The following is a 23,422-nucleotide window of genomic DNA, read 5'->3' as shown; positions in this document are numbered from 1 at the left end:
TATAGCTTTATTTAGTGCATGGCAGACATGTCGTTTTGCCAAGAACGAGTTTTTATTTGACATTTGTTGGCAACCATGGAATTGAAGAGTTTGATCAGGTTTTCTTCACTGACAAAGCATGANCTCCTACTGCTAGATGGTACTGTGGGAGTACTAACAAGTAGAAATGTCATCTGTTGTGTATCGGTCATATGATGTCTGCAGTATAGCTTTATTTAGTGCATGGCAGACATGTCGTTTTGCCAAGAACGAGTTTTTATTTGACATTTGTTGGCAACCATGGAATTGAAGAGTTTGATCAGGTTTTCTTCACTGACAAAGCATGATTTCACCTTAGTGGCTACGTGAACAGTCAAAACAATAGGATTTGGTCATCTGAAAATCCACATGTCTTACATGAAAAGCCCTTGCACTGTCAGAAAATTGGAGTGTGGTGTGCTGTATCACGTCATCGAATAGTGGGCCAAATTTTCTTTGAAACAACAGTGTACCAAGATATCATTACACAGTATATTGCACTTTAAATTAATGAACGTGAGTGTTGGTTACAGGAAGATGGTGCCACATGTCACCCATCTAATGAAATCATGTGGTTCTTGTGCGAGTTTTTCGGTGACCATCTCATTTTGAAATGATTGTGGCCCCCATGTTCGCCCAATTTGTCACCCACAGATTTTTTCCTTTGGGAGTACCTCAAAGGAATTGTCTATAAAAACAATCCTCATACACTGGATGACCTCAAGAGGAACATTATGACAGCGATTAACAGCATCAGTTTACAGGTGCTCCACAAAGTGGCCTCAAACGTGGTAAAAAGAGCTCGCGCATGCATTGCTGAACAGGGAAGCCATTTCAAGCATATGTTATAAAGACACGATTTGATAATGCATTTCTTAGATGTGAGGTTATAAACATTAATAGTCGGTGCTGTATGTCTTGTAGTTTGTGCATTAAACCACCAAAATATAATTGCTTAGTGTGATGTGCGCAACTTCTCAATCTCCCTGTATTAATGTTACTTAGATATACATTAATGTACCAACCGAGCGACCGCTGCTTGTCGGCAAAGTTAGTGTAGACTTTTGCGGATAGGGGTTGTCATGTGGCCAGCGCAACAGATCCCCATGGCCGTTAGTCTTAAGTTTTTTAGACTGGAGCTGCTATTTTCTTGAAATAGCTCCTCCATTATCCTCACGAGGTTGAGTGGGCCCCATTCCAGACCCACTACTACTCAGAAAATCTGGTAGCGCTGGGAATAGTTCATTTGCAGACTACAGGCCACAGTTTTTTTAGATGTACATTAAATAATATGAATATTATTTTCTTTCCTTGCAGGTAAATACACGTGCCACACTGGTATTAACACAGGTGCTGGTTGGATTGTTCCACTTGCCTTCCTTATTTCAAATGGCTGGATCCGCAGCTATGGATGCAATTCTATACGTGCAGCTGCTGAGTACTTCACAAAGTCATGTGTGCCTGGAGCCCTGAGCTCAGAGTATAACACTGGTGTGCCTTATGATAACATGTGTGATCTGTGCCATGGAACAAGCTATCGATATTGCAGAAGAGATGCATCGGAAGACTACTTTGGGTACACAGGTCAGTAGGAGAGAACAAGTGGAGAGGTGTACTCTGGTTTGGAGTACTCATGATTTTCCATATGTTTCTTTATAGTTCATTGTACATAATATTATCTTCTCTTGCAGTGAACCATTCTAGAGAAAATAAAGTTTTATTTGAGCTTTATGGAAGATGGAGTATATGAGACTGATGTGAACCACAATTAAATTTGCAAAATAATTTTTTATCACTGCATACCAAATATTAAAACTCTTGCACTAGTTTTAAACTTATAACATGTTGACTATATCAACTTTGTACAAAATTTTACCCAATATACTCTCAAGGATAAATCCATACATAAATGAAATTGTTGGGGACCATCATTGTGGGTTTCAACATAACAGATGAACTACTGATCAGATTTTTTGCAGTCATCACATATTGTAGAAAAAAGGGGAATACAATGAGATAGTACATCAGCTATTCACAGGCTTCAAAAAAGCCTATGATTAAATAAGGAGGTAAGTATTGTACAGTATTCTCAGAGTTTAGGGTACCCATGAAACTAGTTAGGCTGATTAACATATTGTGACGTGGATGCCGCAACAGGAAGTAGGGGTCACGTGAACTCTGCGTTTCCGCGAGTGAAGTCACGTACCCCCACTCTTTCCATCATTATGGAATGCTTGGTAAACACCCCTCCCCACTAGGCTGTGCAGCGACTGTTGCTAGGCAGTCGGTAAACATGGCGATTACGCAACAGGGAAGCGAGTTGCATTTTCTGCTGTCCGGCTAAAGGTTTATAGAGAGACTGGAATGCCTAAGCAGTGCAGTGGAAGTCTAGCATTCGCTGGAGCAGTTGAAATATAATAGCAGTCATGGGAAGAAGAATGGAACGTGTGTTGTACTGAAGATAGTGTGAAGAGATTTGTGAGTAGGGTTTGTAAAGTGTGTAAACCCATAACAGTGTCATAAGTATTTGTAGTTAGACTTTTAGGTTGTTAAATAAACCAGTTAACAATCTGAACTGTATCTCCAGTGGCAAAACATGTTACAATATGTGTAAATGAGACCCATAGTAAATTCCATATGGGTAGACATTTGTCTGATAAATTTCCTATCCAGAATGGTTCAAAACAAGGAGATGCTTCATCATCATTTCTTTTAAACTTAGAATCTGCCATTATGAAGGTCCAGGAAAACAAGGTGAGACTGAAATTAAATGGGACACATCAGTTGCTGGTCTATGCTGAAGATGTGAACCTATTGGGAGGTAGCATAGATACCATAAAGAAAAACACAGAAACTTTAACTGACACGGGTAAGGAGGTTGGTCTAGATGTAAATGCAGAGAGAACTTAAGTGTATGTTGTTGCCTTGTCACCAGAATGCAGGGCAGAATCATGACATAAAGATAGCTAACAGATCCTTTGAAAATGTGGCACAGTTAAAATATTTGGGAACAACAGTAACAAAAATTGCATTCAGGAGGAAATTAGGAGGAGAGGGAATTCAGGTAATGCTTGGTACCACTCAATGCAGAATCTCTTAGTCTCATCTGCCATCTAAAAACGTAAAAGTTAGAATGTACAAAGCTATAATTTTGCCTGTGGCTATGAAATGTGGTCTCTGACATTAACCTCTAACCTCCGAATGACACATACTTGTATATATGACGCAAGCAGCAACCAGAGTCGGCCGAATGACACATATATATGAAGCAGGACACATGCACTCTTTGGGAGTGCTGACAGTTTGACCTTCGGTTTGAAACCAAAACAAACCTACATGAGGTATTTCAGTGGTTCATTCCTTAGCTCTGAACAAAGAACTCGTTTATCAAGTACTGGTTTCAATACTATTAACGTTTAGATATGACTGTTTATGACCTGGTCAGCCAAATATAGCCCAGCTTTGTTTCGAGAACTGATGAGGAAATATTCTTCTGTGCTTGCATGTGAGTGCTTCCAGAGCCTTCAAGGAAGTGTGACACATGCAAGGATTGGTTTTCAGTGGCGAATTATCAGTTAGGAAGTCAGTGTTGGATTGTCTAATATTTCTTTATCAGTTAAAAAGTTCATGTCAGACTGTCATATGTTTCTTTGTATATTATTTTTATTTTGTGTCTCGGAAGAGGTATAAACCGACTGAGCCAGTATTACTTTGTGAGTAAAAGGCATCTTCGTCACTGACTTTCCGTATCGGTGTCTGACTGACACCTTTTCGACTACTGTTACAGTTATTATTTTTTATTGCTAGTGGGGTGGGACTAAGTCCCTTGTACTGCTGCCACTTCTGGCCTATTGTACCATACTATTACAGTTACTTTGCATCACTATTTTTGCGAGTCTTTGTCAATCAACATAATTTATTCGATTTTGCTGGAAGCCCCCCCCCCCTCCCCCAAGATGGAACGTCAAAAACGTGCCCGATATTCCAAACTTCTCGATGCAGAAGAACTGGAGGAAATATTGATGGAAGAGGAATCTGATGAAAAGTTAGAAGATATCAGTGAGTTCATTGAACCTCAAGCAAATATGTTGCCGTCGTCATCATCATCATCCTCAGACGAGGCAGAGGAAACGGAAATTAGGTTTCGTGATAGAAGACCCTGGGATTCGTCAAAGGTACTAGACTTCGCTGGTAGTCCGAGTGGAATCAGCAGATCAGCTGCTCCCAATGTAAATGCACAGTCCTCTCCTTTTTCCATTTTCATTCTGTTTTTCCAACAAATATTCAAAATCTTGTTACAAGAAACCAACAGATATTTCCACCATGTTGTATTTTAGCGTCCTGTTGCACTGATTTTCATCCATGATATGTATACAGTTGCCATCTTGTAGTGCACTCAATTTCACCTGTTACTTCACGACGTTTCGGCAATATAGTGCCATCATCAGGTGCCCTAATTACGCTAATCTATTTCATTGCTTGCCTTTATAAAATTATTTAAAAAGTGTGTATTTGTCAACTATAATAAATTTACACACACTAAAACTTATTAAGATTATTCGTCTTTTGTGTCATAATTAAGACTTGCGTGTGGTTCTTCCACTGTGGGGGTTGTTTTTCTTATATTCTCTGTAAACTGTGTCTTGTGATGTGTGTTCCCTTCTTAGCTGCAAGTCGCAGCTGGCTTCCCACCGTGGTGGCCCAGGTTCGATCCCAGGTCTGATCAAGTGGGATTTGTGGTGGATAAAGTGGAGCTGGGGCAGGTTTTAACCGAGTACTTAGGTTTCCCCTGCCAATGTTCATTCCACCAATTGCTCCACAATCACCCCTACCCCCACCTATCATCTGGGGCTGGTACAATAGGCCAGAAGTGGCCACAGTACAAGGGACTTAGTCTCACCCCACTAGCAATAAAAAAATACTTAACATGTAAACAGGCTGATCTCACCTTGTTGCATTTCAAAAACTGTAATTTGGTATAAAGTTTTATTTGTTAATTTATCAGAATTCAGAGACCACAGTAAATTCTGGTTGTATATGCTACTGAATTTGTGTTTCTGTGTTTGCCTATATTTATGGATGACTACAATGCAGACTCAGTTTTGCCTAAGGGGCATTAACAGCTGTCTACTTCACGTATTTCCATTGAAAATCATTTATATTTTATTTCAAATGTTCTCACATGACTGGTAACAAGACGAAATTTAATGTACAGAGATACTGGGTTTTCAGACTTTGTCCATCGTCTGGATTCTACATAATTAAGAAAAAACACAACGTTTCGGAAACTGGATCTGTTTCCGTCCTCAGGTGAGGGAAGACACCTACTCTCTTGAGTCCCTTTGAAAGAGCTAGCCTCAATCATGCATCCTCATGTCCAGTGATTGAGGCTAGCTCTTTCTGAGGGACCCAAGAGAGTAGGTATCTTCCCTCACCTGAGGATGGAAACAGATCCAGTTTCTGAAACATTGTGTTTTTTCTTAGTTATTTAGAATCTGGATGGTGGACAAAGTCCGGAAACCAAGTATCTCTATGTATTATACACCATCGTCAGAACCCTATAGAAATTTAATGTGCTTTCATTATGTAATATCTGAAGCTTTCACAGCAGCTAAAGTTGATAAAATCATCTTAGGTCATCAGCTGTATCAGTATTATCAAGATAATAGTCCAAGAAGATTTTATTATGCAGTTTTCTATGTTCTGTGCAATAACCAGCTGGACAGCTAAAGGTACCAGAAAGTTATGGTCCTCCATTGCATATTTACAATTGCATGTACCAATAGCACCTTTTGAAGATTTAATTTATGGACTTGTAGTTACATCCAGTGCAGTCTTCTTTCATATTGTACCTGTCTCTTCCAGATTTCTATGCAAATTACTCCTGACATCTTGTTTGTATAGTTACATTATTATTCTAACATTTTTACTGTGTGTGGTATAGCATTTTGGTTCTCCCATATGGTAAATATATAACTAAATGTTTTGGTGAGGCCCTTTTCACCAGTGGTATGATGGATGAGAGAGAGAGAATGTTATGTTATGTTTTCAAGGAACTAAATTAATGTAAAAAATAATAAAAAGGATTTTTTCACTTTTTTTTAGATTGGTTGTTTTGTTAAGGATGTCTGTGGCTTATATCATGAAGCCATCTGTAATAATATTTTTGTGTATAAGGTCCTGCTTATTCTAATGATTGTTGATTAACCTTTACTGGCCATATGTGAGATTTGTTTGTAGGTGCACTGGATAATCAGATGGCTAAGCATGACACTTTTATTACGCCCTAGTTAAAATGTGGCCTGCAGACCTGTCAATGTGGAAGATTTGAAATCCCCTATTCTCTGACAATAAACTGTTCAAATTAAGTCATGATTGACACCTCTTTGGTACCAGGAGATTTTCAGCCTCTTTTTCTAGATGATAAAGGTTAACATGAGCTTGCTTACACAGGACATATTGTTCATACAGGTGCATTTCGCTGCTTGGTGGAGGGTGGTGGCCAAGTTGCTTTCCTGAAGCACACAACAGTTATGGAAAACACAGATGGGAAGAGGAAGGAGTGGTGGGCTCGGAATGCTCTCACAGAAGATTATGAACTTCTTTGTCCTGATGGTGTGTAATTTGTTAAGTTGCTGTTATTAATTTCTACCATATTTTTGCACAGGAAGTCCACTTCTTTCAGTCCTTAGTTTCAGTATGATAATAGTGTCATGTTTTGCATGTGTGTCAGTTCATTTTGATTTTCAAATTGCCATATATACGTGGTGTGTTCAAAAAGTATTGAACCTTCTTTTTTTCCACGTAAACCAATGAAGCGTGGGAGGCTCCCTTCGGTGGAAATGTGGAGGGGACATTCATGCGCAGTCGTGAATTTTTTCCCGCCCACAGAAAGCGCCAGTCACTGGCAGTCGGCCTATGAGTGAGGATGTGTAGTGAGCGCTCGTTGGATTCCAGTAAGGTGTAAAATGACAGAACAACATGAGTAGCAATATTGCATCAAATTTTGCCAAAAGCTTGGCAAAGATTCGCAAGATTCAACAGGCTTTCGGGGACGATGCCATGAGCAACTCACGGATAAAGGAGTGGTACAACCACTTCAAAGATGGCCACACATCAGTGGACAGCGAACCGTGTTTAGGCAGACCCTCAACAAGTCGAACTGATAATGTCATTGAGCAGGTGTGGACTTTGGTCATGGAGGACCGTCGTATCACAGTCCGAGAACTTGCGAATGAGATAGGGGTAAGCATTGGATCGGTACATTCAATTTTGACCAAGGATTTGGGCATGAGGAGAGTGTCCACGAAATTCGTACCGAAACTGCTAACAATGGAGCAGAAGCAACGCCATCTGGAAATCTCACAGGACATGCTGGACAATGCAAGCAGTAACCCCAACTTTCTGAACACCATGATCACAGGCGATGAGTTGTGGGTTTATGGGTATGACCCGGAAACCAAGATGCAGTCATCACAGTGGAAACATCCGACATCCCCGAGGCAAAAAAAAAAGCACGGCAGGTCTGCAGCAATGTCACGGTCATGTTGGCCATTTTCTTCAACTCCTGTGGGGTTGTGCATCATGAGTACGCACCATAAGGCTAAACCATCACAAAGGAATACTACCAGGAGGTCCTTCGTCGCCTTTGTGATGCTGTGCAGCGCAAACGACCGGATCTGTGGACAGCAAAAACTTGGCAGCTCCGTCATGATAACGCACCTGCCCATTCTGCGCATCTGATTCAGACTTTCATCACCAAACACAACATCCCTGTGGTTCGTCAGGCTCCATACTCCCCCAACATGGCTCCATGTCACTTTTGGCTATTTCCCAAGCTGAAAATGCCGCTGAAAGGAACCCAGTTTGAGTCAAGAGAAGACATCATGCGGAATGTGAAGGCCCGGCTGATCACCATTCCAAAAGACGCGTTCCAGAAGTGTTTCCAACAATGGCGGAAGCGCTGGGAGAAGTGTGTGCATTACCAAGGAGACTACTTTGAAGGGGATTAGGGTTTTGTACCTCCAAATCAATAAATGTATTTCTGCCGACCAAAGGTTTGATACTTTTTGAACACACCACGTATGAGGGCTATTCAGAAAGTAACCTCCGATGAGCTGTTAACAGAATAAACAATGAGAAAAAAAAATATTGTGGCATATAGGCCCATTGCTAGGCAACGGCCATGAAATAAGCAACAATTCAACAGTCGTTACTAAGCCGCAGCCCATAAACAGCAACAGAAGAATGGTGTTTTCTCTGCAGTCTGTGCTGAGATGTTATAAGCAGGGCAGGTTAGTGGAGTGAGTAGAGATGAGTTGGTTGGTGAGTTAGTGAGTTAGGTAACCACTGGTGTTCAGTTGTTGTGAGCTGTTGCTGTGAGAATCTGGTAGTTGAGGCAGGGACAGTTGGGGAACCCAGAGGAAGGGCAGTTGTCCACTGTTGGAAGCCGCTACCAAGCAGTGGCAATGAAGACATGACTCGATACTTTTGTGCGTGTGTTTTTTTTGGGGGCGGGGATCACTGTGTCTAAAGAGTCCAATAAATCCTGTCAATATTCAAAATCCCGTCTACTGTCTTGCGACAGTATACAAAAAATATGTTCATACTTAGGCTACTCCTCAATGTAGTCACCACCAGAATTGAAGCACTAGTATCAGGGAACAAGATTTTGTGTGTCTGTGTTAAAGAAGTCTACAACCTGTGAGCTCAGCCACGTTTCGAGACCTTCCATAAACTCATTGTTGAAATGCTATGAATCCAACCAGTTCTTCAGGTAGGTAAGCAGGTGGTAGTCACTGGGGGGCTTTAAGGAGGGTGGTCAAAGAACCCTAGTTGAAATGTTTCAGCAGTCCTCAAGTGTGAGCAGCTGTATGCACACTTGCATTGTCATGGAGGGTCACTACACTGTATGTCAGCATTCCATTCCTTTTGTTCTAAATGGCCCTATGCAGTTTTTTAAGTGTTTCGTGCAGTACACTTCTGGCATTATTGTGGTTCATTGTTGCATGCATTCTGCCCTCAGCATTCCCTGCCTGTCCCAGAAAACAGGTGCCATCAGCTTTCTGGCAGACAACATTTGTTTAAACTTTTTTGCCTCTTTTGGTGAATGTGTGTGCATCCACTGCTTGGACTCCTCTTTGGTTTCAACATTCACCTGATGAAACCCAGGTTTCATCACCTGTTGCTCATAGGATATCATTGAGAAACTCATCACCATCTTTGTGGTACTGATCTATGAAAATCATAGCCATTATTTGTGTTTTGTGCTCAATTGTGAGCATTTTTGGAACCCATCTTGCACAAAAATTTTGATAGGCTGGCTTGAATATATTTTCTTAGAGAACAGTGTGTGAAATTTGTGGGAATTCACACAAGTTCTGAAATTGTGAAGAACCATCTTTCTCAAATTTTGTGGTCAACACTTTGAGCAAGATCATCACTCACTACAGATGGCCAACTACTTCACTTTTCAACATGAACATTTGTTCGCCCATCTTTGAACATTCTACACCATTGTCTTAGAGTTCCTTTAGTCATTACATTTTGGCTGTAAACCTTGCATAATTCACAGTGGGTTTTTGCAGCACTCATGTTTTTAGCATGAAGAAAGTGGACAACAGTGTGAATTTTGCATCTGGTAGGATTATCAATTGCAGGACACATCATAACTCACTCTGTAGAGACAACAAACACTAGGTGACCAGTATATGATGGTTTACAAGGCAATGAGTCATGTGATGTGACCTTGCATGCACAAGCTCTTCATCGCTCCTACATCAGTAGCCTAAATAAGCAGAAGTTACTTTCCAAATAGCCCTTGTATATTACATATAGCTGTGTATGCGTGCCTTACCCAGGCATGTGTGCATGTGTACAGATGTTTCAGAAAGGTTGGATCATACTTACACCATGTATTCAGGTTTGCCAAGACCATGATAAAAGTTCCTATGGATGGTAGGTTCACAAATGACTTTTGAATTAGTTGTGAGCAAACATGTTTATTGTTTACCTTGCTGTTCCAAATGTTGTACACCCTGAAAATTGTTATGGTGAAGCATTCTTCATATAGCAGAGAAAGAATGCAAAGGCTTTTTCTTGGATAGTGATCTGTGACATTCNGTGGGGGGGGGGAGGGGGGGGACAACCTGAGTCCCATAATCTGTGGTCAGTTTGGAAAATCATTTTGTAATTCAGCTGTTGCCAGTTTGGAATATTCTGCATAAAGTCTTGCGGCTGTACAAGAATCTCCTTCTCACTTGATCATGGATGAAATGCATATCTGCCATTTTAGAAAACATGTAGAATTATGTTGTGGTTCACAGATAAGCATAATGTACATGTAAGTGCCTGTCAGTGAGTACTGCATAACTGTTGGATGTCAACAGAGGTAAGATGTAGTGTAACCATGTTTTAAAAATGCATCCCAGGTGAATGTGATGACTCTTGAGCATCTGTTGTATGTGTTCATAACTCATTTTGAAGTCATTTGCAGACCTGCATTCATGGAAGTGTTATTCCTCATCTCATTCCATGTATGTGTGATATACATTTGACCCAACCTTTTTGTAACATTCTCTATGTGTGCACATGGAGTTGCAAATTTTCAAATGCTAGGTTATACCACAAATTAGGCTATGGCTGCTTGCTTCCACAGCCTTTAAATTAATATTTCATTAAATTCTTCACACTTTTGACACTACATACTCATGAGACATGATGGTGTTTGCTACATAAAACACAGATGGAAGAAATGTATATATATATAGTCATGAAATATTGAAAAACATATATTTCTTCTATAAGAATAAAAGCAGAAAGGTTTGCTTCAGTTTGGGGTGTACAACAATATCAAAATATATTATTTGTGATTTTGCATCCCTTAATGATCTTTCATTAATTAAATCTTTATCTTTAATTGAAGAAACATCACTTCTTCCAGAAGATAGAAGCAGCAGGTACCTCCAGAACACTGGTAACTGCCTACACAGCCACACGATGTAATAACCCAGAAGATCACAATCAAAATTTATTGATTTTGATTCTCATTTATTATTTTTCACACCCATATGTTGGCATTTTCATCAGCATCACTCTTACTCTTGTACTGTATTTCTTCAAAATTTATTTCAGCTGGTCCAGTAAATGTTGCAGCCTATGCCTAAACCTCCCAGGTTGTTGTTGCCTTCAAGATATTTGACCGAAGTTCTGTATGCATTTCTTCCCCAATACAGCATGTGATGTCCATCTTTTCCTTATGATAGCACATGTAGACACATTTTTTCAAAACAGTCATAAGTTACTGCTCTATAAATGAGTTTTGAATTTGGACACCAAAGTGTGTTTCATAGTCAGACCGAATTACTGTGAAGTTTTGTTCATTTGTAGGTACCCGTGCTCTTATGCAAGAATATGAGAAGTGCAACCTTGGAAAAGTCAAAGCAAATGCAGTTGTGGCCCGAGGTGGTAATGGCTACAATGAGACTGAATTGAATGCATTTATAAATCTCTTTATTTATGCACAACAGTTTTATGGACGCAGAGACCAGGATGACTTCAGGTAGAATTTAGTTTTAAGTCTTATTATAACTGAGTTCAGAATATCAAATTGCCTTTGAAATTTCAGTGTACATGATTACGGTAGCAAAAGGTAGAAAAATGTTAGTCTTTAGGTACCATTCATTGTAACTTTTTGCAGAAAAAGTGCATCTTAGAAGTCAGATTTGTTCTTTTAACCTTAGTAAAAATTACCTGGATTAAGAGCATTTTAGAACAAAGTGACAGAGGTAATACTGAACCTTAGAGAGGACGAAGAAAAATCACATAATGAGAACCTTCATCATGTATACTGTTCACACATCACTATTACAGTTCTGAAACCATGGAATATAAAGCTGAACACAGGTAATATCTACTAGAGAATATAAGAAATACTTGAAAGACCTAGGCACAGACCTCAGAATATTACTAAATGCATTCATAAACAAATAGAATATGAGAGTAATAGAGAAATTGAAAATACCTACATCTGGATGTGTAAAATGCAATAACACAACAGGATGCACTCCTCGAAGATTAAAAATGAAGTGAGTCCCATTCCATATTCATAACATCATGCAAGACAGAAAACATCGCTTACATTATTGTTGTGTTCTCTCACTGCCATGGGAACATGTTTGTTTGCAGAGCCATTAGCAGTGGCTGTTGTTTCCCCTGCCAATTGTATAATTGCTTGTTTTGTGGTATTTGCCTAGCAACTGGTCTGCATGCCACAACATTAACTAATCAGTAACAGACGGATGATGAGGTGTGGTCTTCCATCGGAAGAGCCTAACAGCCCTTTGCCATTAAAATTAGCATTTTATGGGTGTGTTACCATTTGGGAGACCTAGATGTATGTTGAAGTACAGTACTGAAATACATCTTAAAGAAACAGGATTTGATGATGTGGAGAGAATTTACCCATTGCAGACCAGGGATCATTGGCAGGTTCTTGTAAACATGGGGTTCTTCACATACTCTTTCACTTAGGTATTCTTTAACACTGCAAATGCTTGTTATTTGGCACCAAGACACCTGGAATTCCCATGCAACCGCCAAAAATTTGGAAGAAAATTTATCATTTTTGAAGAGACTTCATAAGATTCACCTGACATGCATTAATTCTTGTAGTAGGTGCTGGTTGAATTGATTGTCACGCTACAGTATATCTGCAGTGCACTTCATTTTGATAGGCTTTTCTCACTGTATAAACTTGTCCACTGAACTGCTATATTTGGTTAATGTAAGAATTTTGCTCATGCATCCAGCAGATCTATGTAACTGTCACACTCCATTCACCATACATTCTGTGTAACTAGGAGTTTATTGTAAGTATTTAGCCACAAATGCTTCCTTTTATCATTCCCATCATCCAATGGACTTTCTGCTGGCCATTTCATTGCATCAGGAGTATGGTAACACCACCTACTTTAAACTTCACAGGGGTTTTAAATCTCCCAGAGGTGCCAGCTCCATTTTAATTCAAGGTTAACAGTTTATCATCAGGGAATAGGGGATTTTAAATCTGACACTTCTGCAGGCCTGATAGTCATATTTTAATTCATTGCTAACAGTATCGTAGCATGTAGAGACCAGTTGCTAGGTAACGACCATGAAACAAACAACGAAACAATGTCTGCTGCTAGGTAACAGATTCTTAACAAGCAACAGGAGCTGTGTTTTCTGTGCGGTCCATACCAAGATGTTGTAACCAGGACAGTTTGAGCACTATCGGGTGTAGGATATTACCCAGATGGCGAGAATGTCAGCACAGAAGATGAAGAATCTCCATTGGTAGGATTAGTTACCAGGCAATGACTGTTGGGACTGTAAAAGACTGAAAACACTAGTGTGTGTGTGACAATGAACTGTAAAGTGTAGTTACGAGTTGTATGTATAAGTGGTCAGTAAATCATATATTCAATCCAAACCCCATCTACAGTCGCACTCCGTCATGTGACAATATTATTGAAAATGTGTGACAGGTGGACTGCACAGTGTGCTGATGCAGTAATGTCACACAGTGGTAAAGGTTAATTCTTCAATCTGATTGTAAGAAAATGAATTGTTGTATGATCATTGCATCCATTGTAAAGACAATACCCCTAGTCTGTTTTGAAGAGGAGCTGAAATAGCACAGTCAGCACAGTGCTACGCTACAGGTTGGACAGCCATGGACTCTATGATTCCTGGAAAGGGTACAGAGATGTTTCTCTTCTTCACAGTGTCAAGACCAGTTTCCATCTATTGGATACCAGGAACTATATTCTTGGGTGTAAGGCTGACCACTCGCCATTATCTAGTGCTGAATTTGGGCTGCGCCATAGCTCAAGCGGTTAGTCGCTGGCTTCCGACCGCGGTGGCCTGGATTCGATCCCGGGTCTGGTCAAGTGGGATTTGTGGTGGACAAAGTGGTGCTGGGGCAGGTTTTTTCTGAGTACTTTAGTTTCCCCTGCCAATCTTCATTCTACCAATTGCTCCACAGTCACCCTTACCTATCATCTGGGGCTAGTACAAAGTACAAGGGACTTAGTCCCACCCCACTATCATTAAAAAAATTAGTGCTGAATTCAGAATGAGTGGAGCTATATGTCAAATCGTTCATACAGTTTCATGGCATGATACCTACTTAAGCAGAGACAACTTCACTTTCTGTAGTTTTAGTGTAGTATGTATGGGTTATGTTTAATATAATTTTTTGTTTAAAATTTTGGTGAATGGAATATATTTGGTAGTCTTTTCAAGCTGATTTGAAGCTCATAGAACTGCATTGAAGTAAACCTCGGTTGAGGTTTTGAATGTACAGTTTTTTAATTACTGCAGATTGTTCAATTTGTACATTATCCATGCATATTTTTTTTAGCTTTTTACTGATTGTTGTATTTATTAAAGATTTTCTAGAATCATATTACAGAATACTTAGGTTACAGGAGATGAAGATTGAACATTTCAAACCCTATCCCCATTGAAAATAAAGTGTACTACTAGTGTGTGGCCCCAAAATTAGTCACGTACGAGTTCAGAATAAGAATTTTACCATCTGCAGTTTTCCATCATTTTCTGTCATTCAGTAGCCCAGATAGTTGAGAGTATAATTACTGTAAAGGTAAGGTACACCATGAAGGTGTATGGTGGAGTGGATGTGTAGCTCCTCATTTTCTTGATCTCAGCACTAGTTGGAGCTGAGTGGTCACCTTCATGCCCCTGCCACTTTACCCTCTGGGAAAGAGCCCCTAGTACCCATTGGCTAGGAGGCTGGGTGAGCCCCAGAGCTGGTCTGATTGCTGTGGAGAAGAGAAAATTCTTGATCCTACTGGGACTCTAACTCTGACTATCCCGGTTCCTGTATAATTACTGTATTAGATTTATTCTGTCACAAGATAATACTCAGAGGTAGGTAAAAAAATGTATACTTCACTGCTTAGTTCGTTTACCAGTTTTAGGGCTAATGGATCTTAATCGGGTTACATACACAGCCAGTTGCTTTATACTAGCCGAATGGATTTGTTTTTATTCGTTTTGTATAGTTGGGGCCGTCCCATGTCACCTGTTGATGTTTCATTGCAAAAAGAAAAAAAAACATGAAAAATTTAGAAGGAAAAAAGGCTGCTATTAAATCTCAAACATGGAAAATCTTGTGTATTAATTTTTCTTCATTATTATTCTGCAGTTTTGGCATGTTCTACTCACCACCTCCCTTTAGTGATCTGATATTTCAAGATGCGGCCCAACAGTTGCAAGTGATTGATTCATCATATCGCAGCTATGGAAGATACTTGGGAAAAGACTTCCTTCGAGCTCGCAGAGTGGTAGATTGTCATGCAGGAGCAACTATTGTTAAACTGTCTGTTGTATGGATCTGCATTAGTACAGGTCTGTCTATTCTGATGATCTAGGACAAGTTTGCCTTGGTGTTTCATGTTTAGTGAGGCATTTGTTGATTATGAGTATGTCAGTAAAACACTGGTAAGCATGGAGATGTGGATATCATTGTTCAAGAATGTTGATTATTTTGTGATGTTTTAGAAGTGTTTATATGGTATGTGTCCATTTTACAAGATGATCTTGTTTTACTGGAGAGGAGATTCCTATATGTTAACATTTACAAATTAATGCATATGTAACTCTCCTGCAAAATTAATAGAGACAAGTGCATGTCTTTTAAAAGAATATAAATTACTTGAATTGGTCCCTGTAAGCAATGCCTTGTACTCACACATGGGAAGGTGAATGATATTAGAGTGTATGACTTAATGAAGAGTAAGTTGGAAATTGTTGTAATTCAGCATTTGTCTGCTACTGAACCTTCCAACTGCAAAATAAATTTGGTGTGCTTATGCGTGTAATGATTTTTTCCACTGTTCTTCATGTACTCAAGGACTGTTGTATTTTTATAATATTCCGTCCATTTTATACTAACATTTTGTACAAGTAATTTTATGTCTTAGTACCTTCCAGGATATATGAAATAACAATTTTCTACCATATTAACTTGAATATAGAGCAAAGTTTTTTAAACACTGCTTCTTAAGAAGAAGAGTTGCCTTATTTTCAGGTTATTATTATTATTGAGTACCTGGAATTAATTAAATAATTTTCCTGGGGAGTAAAGCACGGCCGACGCATAAGGCTGACAACCTTACTGCCATCTTTGAGCCAATTGTCTAGATAATGTGGGACCCTCGACATCTCACAATCCTATGGGCCTTCGAGGCCTGTTGCAGGGATAGCTCTACTTTACTTTACTTATTATTATTAATATTAATAATATAAGTTTAAGGTCTTTCATTCTGGTCCGTCACACTAACCAATTAACAATCAAGTTGGCAGACAAGGCAGGTGCTGACGAGGTGGAAAACTTAAAAAAGTGTCACATTTGACGGAAGGAACTTGATTGTTGATTGTTGATTGTTAATAATATAAGTTTCACTTGCAGTTCTAATGATATTTTGAAAATTTCTTGGGTTGCCTTATATTTGGGCTTATGTGTAATTATTGAATCTCTACAGTTTCATACAAGTAAGATCTGTGAAGAGTTCTATCTTCTGGGATATAACACGACATAGTGCGTTGAAAATCAAACGGTGTTCTGAAGGAACATGATGCCTCCATCTTCAGGGTCTAAGAACGAGCCAAGGAAGAAAGCAGCATGAAGCAGGTAGCTAGCAGAGCGTTTATTCTCCTTGCAACCTGCTTCATACTGGTTATATTATTCTGTCCCAGAAGATAGAGTCCTTCATGACCACCAATGTGAGAACCTCAGATACTACCAGATAATGTATATTTAAGATAGTGAGAAGTTTAAAATATTTTTATTTTATAGTACATACGTAATCAGTGACAGTGTTCTCCTTTTTTGGGGGGCAGGGATTATCAAACATGAATTCGTAAGGTGTGAGGTTTTCATGAAGGTATGTGTTAAGAATTGTTTCATGTTAGCTGATTCATTAAATATAAATACGTAATATATTTTGATACTGATATAATATACAGGTTAATCCTTAAATGACATCATGTTCGTACATTCCTTTTACTGTTATCCAACTGTGTGCTGTGTACTCTTGAAATATGACATACATGCAAAATGTCTAGAATTTGCAGTTTATGAATGAAGTTGAAGCAACAGAAAGAACTCACTCTCAGTTTTGTCAGTTTCCTTTTCCTTCATGAACTTCTCCATATATAGAGTTGAATTTCAGAATTCTGTATTATTAAATAGTGATGTGAAGCACACTTTTCTAAGGTTGATATAAAATCCCAGCATAGAGAGAATGAAAATAAATGTTTCTCAATGATGGTACCATTAAGGATATATTTTGGACTCCAATAGCTTTTACATGATTTCTGCATCATTATTCAGACCAAAGGAACCATTTTTATTTATTTATTCTTTTTGTATAACATATTGTTAGTAATGTGCCGAGCTCCCATTTTAAGCATTCCATGCCAGTTGTGCATTCCAGTATTACAAATACTCTGTATATTTGCTGTGATGTTTCTTTTCAGTTACTGTCTAAATGATTTTTTTAAACAGGCACTGGCTAATGTTGCAAGTGTATGAATCTCATTATCTTTTTAAAAGGCCAGAAGAAACAGTTTTGGTCTTTTCCAGTTTTCTCTCTGTCTTGTTATATAGGAGATGTACACAGAGGGAAACATGTTAAGAATTATTCAGAGGAATGACACTTTGCCAAAATTTTCAGTTTGTCTGTGCACTACTGATATATATGTGTAAATATATATGTACTGACTGAATAAGTGAAGGCATAAGAAATTTGTAATAATTCTCTGCAAGACAGAATAAACTATAGTGAACTCTCAATTATCCTTGGTAATGAAGGGGAGAAGTAGCATGGATAATTGAAAACAGTTGTTAATCTAAAAATCTGGAAATATCCATCCCTGCTACATTTCAGTCCTCAAAATCACTTACTGTATACTGCCTGCTGCTGGTTATGAAACAGTGAGACAGTTATCTTTCAAGTAGAATAAAGCAGCCCTTGTTCAATGGTAAGATTGTTATTGAGTAAACAGTGGGAGAAATATATTTCAAACAGAAGAAAGCAACTCTTGTGCAGTACAAGATGAGATGTACGGTCTACTACAAATCACTATAAATATCACTGATACTTAATACTTAAACAGTTTTAATGGGCAACCATCATAAGGCACTATAAGCAATACCTAAGGGTTTTTGTAAGTTGCATGGATAATTAAGTCTGCTCTTCTTTGCCAAGGAAGTATTTTATTGACATTGATTTGCCAGTGTATTTCAGGCTTAGGAACTAAGGTGAATAAGAAAGTAAACAAGAGGCCTTAATTGTGTAATGTTTATTGCAAATAATTGCACATAAGAATGAAATGTGTCTTGTGTATGAGGGAGAGTCAGTAAAGGTCACATATGGATATAAAATGTACAACATGATATTTAAAACTGGAAAAAACAATAATTCTCGACATATCCTCCACCAACATTGATACACTTGTCCCACCTCTTTACCAGTGCATCGGAACTTGCCACATAGAAGTCCTTTGACTGTTGTTGCAGCCAATTCTGCACCTTTATTTCATCATCTGCGATTTTTGAACATCCTTGAGAGAATTTATTGACCCAGTTCTGAACCACTTTATGTGACAAACACTTCTCACCATAAACAGGAAACATTTCTTTATGACTAACCTATGTACTGAGTCCTTTTGCCCACAAAGAGACACGACAGAATGCTCCTCTTCCGTGTTACACTTCTCAAGCAAGATCGCCATTTTGACTACGGAAACCAGCCTCTGAACATGCGCATGAATATCTGCTACCTTGACTGGTATGAATGTGGACTGTGATGCTACCTGGTGATACATACAGAAAACCAATTATATCCATTACTGTTGTTTTACTGCCACTTTTGACCTATTTACCTACTCTACCTCATATAACTAGCTTGAAGGACCTGGCCTTGTCCAGGTTAAGTTTATGGTATCCTTCATTTTCCTCATAATGTTTAACCCTTTCACTGCTAGTATGTTAAGTAACTCTCAGTACCATGAAGAAAGCAGTCTTCTGGGATTTGGCACCGTGTATATGTGGTGTTAACCGACGTTTCGGAGGAACGTATCGCCTCCATCTTCAGGGTAGAAGAAAAAATATAAGAAATCTGCAAGCAAAGAGACCATGAGAACCGGTAAAACCTGAAGATGGAGACGATATGTTCCTCCGAAACGTCGGTTAACACCACATATACACGGTGCCAAATCCCAGAAGACTGCTTTCTTCATAGTCACCGCCGTGAAAGCCTCAGATCTTACAACTCTCAGTACCCTCTGTGCTGAATTATTTTTGAACAAATCTCTTATAAATAATTTTAAGTGCAAAATATGAAAATTTGTGATAAAATGTAACTAATCTTACCTCAGACAGGGAACAGGCATCAGAAGTTGCAAAAATGTTGAATTATTCAGTATTTTTCACAGGGAAAAGTCCATTTAAATCAGGGTTGTCCAAGATGGCCAAAGAAGTACATAATTCACTATCCTAGTCTTATCACCGTGTCACATGTTGACCAAAGTCTACAACTTTATTTAAAACTATTATAGAAAGCACCTCACACTATACGAAGCCATTTTTATTAGCCCTATGAAATACCCGCATCACATGACCACTGAGTGCATGCCTTCTGTGCAGATGCAACCTTTTACATTTCTGAAGCTAGAGGGCAGAAGAATGCATTCATTGAAATGAATGATGCTTCATTATGTTCCCAATAGATGACTTTATGCACCCCAAGTTGGGGTTTGACATTGAACTCGTAGAACTCTTTATCCACAGGGTTGCCCAGGCAAAATATGACATGCCCTAGTTCATGCACTGGACCAGTTATACCAAAATAACCAATGATGTACCCTGGTTCATGCACTGGACAGAGTATTTTAAAATAACTGCATATGTGTAAATTTACCTAATTACAGCCCATAAACACATTGTTTTATTTGTATTTTCCTTTGGTCATTTAGAAGGCGGCCTTGGCACGCACCTAGTCTTATCAAAATTTTATAAATGTGTACACTTTTAGTCTGAGGTATTTCTGTGATTTTTAGAACAAAATTCTAAATTACTTTCCCACATTTCTCTGAAATGTCACACACACACACACACACACACACACACACACATATATATATATATATATATATATATATCACTTTATTATTTGCCTAAACAGATGAAAATACATTGCGTCATAATCAGTGTAAGCACCTTTTGCTCCAGTCATTATGAACTTATCATCGCTACTCTGAGTTTGACAGAAATATCACTTACATGCAGGGCTTGAGGTGGGGCGGGATGGCATCCCAGTTCTTTTCTAAATGGTTTAAAAGCATCCCGTTACTTCTTTGGCAGTAAGTGCAATGTACAATACCTTTTTTGTTAAAAGGGGAAAACCATCCCGGTTCTATTTTCATTCCACCTCAAGCACTGCTTACCTGTAAATTGCCTGAAGTATGGCCAGGAAACTTAAGGAATGTAAAACTACACAACAAAAACCACCCAGGGTGCATACCTTTGTGTTTCCCTAAGTAATTATACCAAGTTTCAGTTTTCTAGGTCCCGTGGGTTTGGAGTTAGAGCACAACACACAATCCCTTTTATTTACATGATGATGATGATGATTAATGACCTACTTATGATTTATTTGTGACTTGTAATTTATATGAAATAATGCAAATATGCATGTCTCAGAATGTGGACATTTTTGGTGACATTGATGAACCTTAGGGCAGAAGTATTGTTGAACTCGTTCTTTATACACTGCACAGGGATGAACATGCATAATGATATTAAGCTTAAGCTCATGAAATTAGAGTTGGACAACGTATACACTAGATACAACATGATACAAACTGTAGGCCAAATCAGGTCTCAGTGTTATGGAAGTAACATATTGGTGCCATCGCTTGTCATATTTACTTTACTGTAAATCTTATTTTTCTCTTATCTTTATTAAAAATATCTGGTTCAGCTTGTATTCACAGATGAAGAGAAAATGTGCAAAATGCAAGCTCAATGCAACAGAATATGAGCTATGAAAGAAATGTATATTCAATTATTGCTGCAAAAATAGGCATATAGCAACTAGTATAACACAGAACTCTTGTATACATACAGTACTGAAGTATTTTCAAAGCAGTATCCATAAATATCATAGTTTCAGAGGATGTGCCACTGTGAACTTGCCAGATGTTTATCATCATTTCAGAGGAATGGCGGTAAATATTGGTACATAGTATGTGTGGCTATAGATGGGGTTTGGATTGATGAATAGATTTATTGACCACAGCTCGTAACTACAAATAACTATTACACTATTACTATTTCCACACCTTACAGTTCACAAAAGCACGCAGGCTAGTGTTCTCAGTCTGTTACTAGACGTTTCTTGGTAATAGTTCCAACAATGGTCATTGCTCTGACTCCAGCTCAAGTCCTTTCTTTGCAGACTCCTGTACAGAACTGATTAACAAAATCAAAGTAATTTCGAATTACTGTCAGTCAGTCTTGGTGTGGAGCCCCATGTGGGGCTCATGAGCAGATATTCATTGTTGTTTGACAGTTACAGTCTTGTTCTTTCGTGGGGGCACCCTCTCTGACGAGAGGATGGGTCTGTTTTGTATATGCTGCTGGGCCTTGCCAGCGCAGTCTTTCTGGAGTCAAAGCCCCTTGGGACTCAGGACCATATTTTACTGCCTCAGATTTGAGACTTCCCTTTTCGTTTCCTCCTACGACTCGTAGGGTCACGGTGGACGTATTCGACCCCGCCTCCACATGGTCAACTGATTAAACTCGAGTGAAAGTCACGTTGCGAGTGACGATAAGTCTGTAAGTCTTGATGTCGAGCCCCAGCAATGTTTCTCAGGTCCAATTCCCTTGGGACTCGCCACCATATTTTACTGTCTCAGATTCGATACTTCCATTTTTTTTCGCACCCTACAACTTGCAGGGTCACGGTGGAGGTATTGGGCCCCGCCTCCGCACGGGTTAACTGATTAAACTGACTTTGTCCCTCGGCACAGACCACAACAAAGACAGCTTTTCTATTGTTGCATTCGTGTCTGTTGCTGCGGGAAACTGTTTACCAAGCAGTTTCCCAGAAACTGCCATGGTATATCCGCCCATCTCACGTTGCTACGCACGCTACAGTATCTACCAAACTATGTGGCATCACATCCAAAAGGACAGTAGTGTTCACAGTCAACGCCGTAAGAGTAAAAAATCTGTTTTGCTGATTTTTTTGTTACAATTACCGTCATAGGTGCAAAGCGAAGTACACGGACCCAGCGACTGCCACTTGTCAGCTAAGTCAGCTAAATGAATGCAATTCTGTATACATATTTAATTTTTGTATGCGAACATACATTACTGCCAACATGAACTTATTGTAATTTACATATAAACCATTCTCAATTAAAAAATAAATAAATCTCTTCGTAGCAGTTGAGAATTTCTTCCATGTTTATAGACCACTGAAGCCGGGATAGTGTAGTTCGTATAGCGACTGGATACGCCGTGGACGACCAAGGATTTGGAGTTTTGAGTTCCACTAGGTGCAAGAATTTTCTCTTCACCACGTCGTCCAGAATGGTTCTGGGTCTACCCAGCTTACTATCCAGTGGGTACCGCAGCCCTTTGCCCGGGGTTAAGGCGGAAGGGGCGTGAATTTGACCACTCATCTCCAATGAGTATCGAGGTCTAGAAAACGTGGGATATAAGCATCCACTGCCCCATACGCGTTCATATCGTAATAGTTAATTAGTTAAGCACAGGAACAGTTTCAACTTTTTAACACAACATGGAATGAGCTCCTGATAATAAGGCAAGTCTTGAATAACTCCATGTTTAGGACGAGAACACACAAAGGAAACTGGCAACCGCAATGCAACCGAAATTTCCGAGAATTGTTTTCAGCCTGGGTTGAGCACAAGTTATTGCATGGAGCAGCGCAACGCAGTTTCCTCAATTTGCGCGGCTCCATTCAGTAACACGTGTTCAAGTCTGGCTAGTTACAATTCTCGGAAATTGCGGTTGCGTTGCGGTTGCCAGGTTCCTTGGTGTGCGCTCGCCCCGACAGACATTAGATTCTCCAGAGTGGTTCTGCTTTTGAGGTGCATTTTGTAATCATGAAACATAAGTCAGATGTAAACCCATACCTTCAACAAATTTGTTTCTGCTCAAGCATAGATAATGATGTATGAAGTAGAACAGGCTTTTCAAATATTCTGTAATCAGTATCCAAGGGACACGTGCCTATTGGGCTTTTAAGGTTGGTTGGGTCGGGGTGGGTTACACCAGGATCATTTTCTTGTGGTTAGTAGC

The 23,422-nt window shown here is 39.2% G+C and overlaps 1 protein-coding gene across 1 annotated transcript in view; it reads left to right on the top strand.

The window, feature by feature from the left end:
* The window catches only part of LOC111868182 (melanotransferrin), a 53,498-nt gene extending 37,593 nt beyond the window's left edge, over positions 1-15,905 (top strand). Inside the window, exons 12-15 of the mRNA XM_023858612.2 lie at positions 1,336-1,602; positions 6,490-6,633; positions 11,407-11,578; positions 15,230-15,905. Of these exons, the coding sequence (XP_023714380.1) occupies positions 1,336-1,602; positions 6,490-6,633; positions 11,407-11,578; positions 15,230-15,455 (809 nt within the window). The 3' untranslated portion in view covers positions 15,456-15,905. The remainder of the gene's footprint in view (positions 1-1,335; positions 1,603-6,489; positions 6,634-11,406; positions 11,579-15,229) is intronic.
* The last annotated feature ends 7,517 nt before the right edge of the window (positions 15,906-23,422 follow it).

The sequence above is a fragment of the Cryptotermes secundus genome, unplaced genomic scaffold (assembly GCF_002891405.2).
Source record: "Cryptotermes secundus unplaced genomic scaffold, Csec_1.0 scaffold52, whole genome shotgun sequence".
Classification (NCBI taxonomy): domain Eukaryota; kingdom Metazoa; phylum Arthropoda; class Insecta; order Blattodea; family Kalotermitidae; genus Cryptotermes; species Cryptotermes secundus.
Note: the sequence above shows the minus strand (reverse complement) of the source record. Positions and strands in the feature narration are given on the sequence as shown.